General features: G+C 39.9%; 1 protein-coding gene across 1 annotated transcript; it reads right to left on the bottom strand.

The window, feature by feature from the left end:
* Positions 1–14: 14 nt before the first annotated feature.
* Positions 15–1,569, bottom strand: LOC9298654 (alkane hydroxylase MAH1). Its single transcript, XM_002862530.2, has one exon. It carries the CDS (start codon positions 1,567–1,569, stop codon positions 25–27), a length of 1,545 nt encoding a protein of 514 aa, XP_002862576.1. The 3' UTR covers positions 15–24.
* Positions 1,570–2,243: the final 674 nt, after the last annotated feature.

Genomic DNA, 2,243 nt, shown 5'->3' with positions numbered 1-2,243 from the left:
AACAACTTGATTACTTCTCTAATATCAAAATGAACATCTCTTGTTAATCGTAACCTTAAACCCATGCTTCATTCTAAGAATTAAACTAGTATCTGGTTCAAACTTCTGCCCTTTGGCAACCTTAATGTCATAGTTTTGTAATATCTCCACGGCCACAATCTTCATTTGAATCATAGCTATTTGTTTACCGAGGCATATTCTTGGGCCGGCATTGAATGCTAAGAACTTGAAGGCAGGTACATGTCTCAACTCTCCGGTCTCGGAAATCCATCTCTCTGGCTTGAATTCTGATGCATCTTCTCCCCATACAGCTCTCATCCTACCCACCCCATAAATAAAGACCAAAATATTTGAGTTTGCTTCGACTTTATGTCCACTTGGAAGCACATCTGATTCTACAGGAGACAAACGCTCGAGAGGAACCGGTGGGCAAAGCCTCATTGTTTCACACAATGCGGCCTGTAAATACACTAACTTGTTTAAGTACTCCATTGCATCACAAGATGGCCTCTCGTGGCCACTACTACTTCTTGGTAGAATCGTGTCAATCTCTTGGCGAATCCTAGTCACCACTAGAGGGTTTTCGGACAAAAACGAGAAGAACCAAGTGAGAGCAGAGGCAGTGGTATCTCTCCCAGCTAGAAGTAAAGCAAAGACATTGTCTCGGAGGAACTTATCATTGATAGGATCCATGAGCTGGTACTTGGTTGTATCAAGCTTTATGTGAGATGTCAAAAGATGTTCACTTTCTCCATTATTAATCCCTTGTGATCTTTTAATCTCTTCTCTCCTGGCTGATATGTATTTCGCACACACTCGATCAAAAATGGCACCAGCTTCTATCATCTTCTTCTCTATCCCGACTCCGACCCAGCTTTGTAGCTTCCACAAGAATCTAGGTTTAACATGCCTATAAACGATCCCTTCTACAATAGTGTCCAGAGCTTTAGCGGACTCAATTACTGGCATTTCAATGGAGAGAGATCTAGGATCATCACACCCGGTTACTGTAACTAGAGTTGTATCGAACGTGAACCTCCAGAACACATCTTGCAAATCTACAGTTGTGCCTTCCCGAGCGATATGATTGAAAAGTGGAACAAGCCCGTCCTTAACTTTACTTCTCGTGGTAGTCAATGACAATCTTTGAAACCCTTGATGGTTGATCATGGCCTGAGAAGCTTTCCTCAGATTCTTCCATGCCAACGAGTCCTTTGTGAGTAAAGCATCTTCGAAGGCATCAAAGATCTCTTTGAAGTTGGAACCTTTAACAAAATTGGAGAAGTTTGAGTTTACTAGGTAGTAAATATTAGCTGGATCAGCTGTGAGCAGCATATCCATTCCAGCGAACCACGGTCCCTTGAATGGAAATGTTAACTCGGTGCTTTCAAGAAGCTCCACAGTGAAGTCGTAGATACGGTGGAGCACCAAGAAAAGACCCGGAATCATCCCCAACACCGGCCAGTTAATTATAAGGAACTGGTAAAGAGGTTTCTTGAAGAGGAAGCGATGGAGGATGAGAAAGCAAATGATGGCTATGGAAACTCCAATTAAGCTTGTTGAAGCCATAAGAGAAGGAGTATATTTAATATAATTTTTTTTTTTTGGCAAAATCTAAAACACAAACGTAAAGTCAGAGTAATTTCTTTTAGTTTACCTTCACAATTAACAAATTAAAACAATTTGTTGAAGTAGGCATGAGTTTAATTAGTACGAAAATAATGAACTAAATTATTTGTTGGTAAGTAAGACTTTCCAAATAAAGAATAGTGTAAATTCGTTTCTTTCGTTTTGTCGTTCCCCGTTTTTTGTATAAATGTATTTATTTGTATTTTGATATCTTTGAAATGATATTTAAAATTGATCAGACAACTATGAGCTATCCAGTCCAGTGTTTTGCACTGGCCACTGTGCATACTAACCACAAATGGATGAGACATATTAAAGTTTCACCAATCACCAATATCTTTCCCAATCTCCAGTCACCATAATACTTGGTGTCGGTAGGACTGTGTCACTACAAGAAAACATAGCAATTTCCGACGAACATTTCCGACGAAATATTTACTCGGAATTATTCCGACGGATTTCCGGGGAATTTCCGACAAACTTCCAAGAAAATAATATTTCGTCGGAAACTCGTCGGAGACATAAAAACTTTTCCGACGATTAAAACTTCGGTCGGAATTTCGTCGCGAATATTTGTCGGAAACCATGGAAAATCCGACAATCCAATGTCATCG

Source organism: Arabidopsis lyrata (assembly GCF_000004255.2).
Source record: "Arabidopsis lyrata subsp. lyrata unplaced genomic scaffold ARALYscaffold_311, whole genome shotgun sequence".
In the NCBI taxonomy this organism is placed as follows: Eukaryota; Viridiplantae; Streptophyta; class Magnoliopsida; order Brassicales; family Brassicaceae; genus Arabidopsis; species Arabidopsis lyrata.
This window is presented reverse-complemented; position numbering and strand designations above follow the sequence as displayed.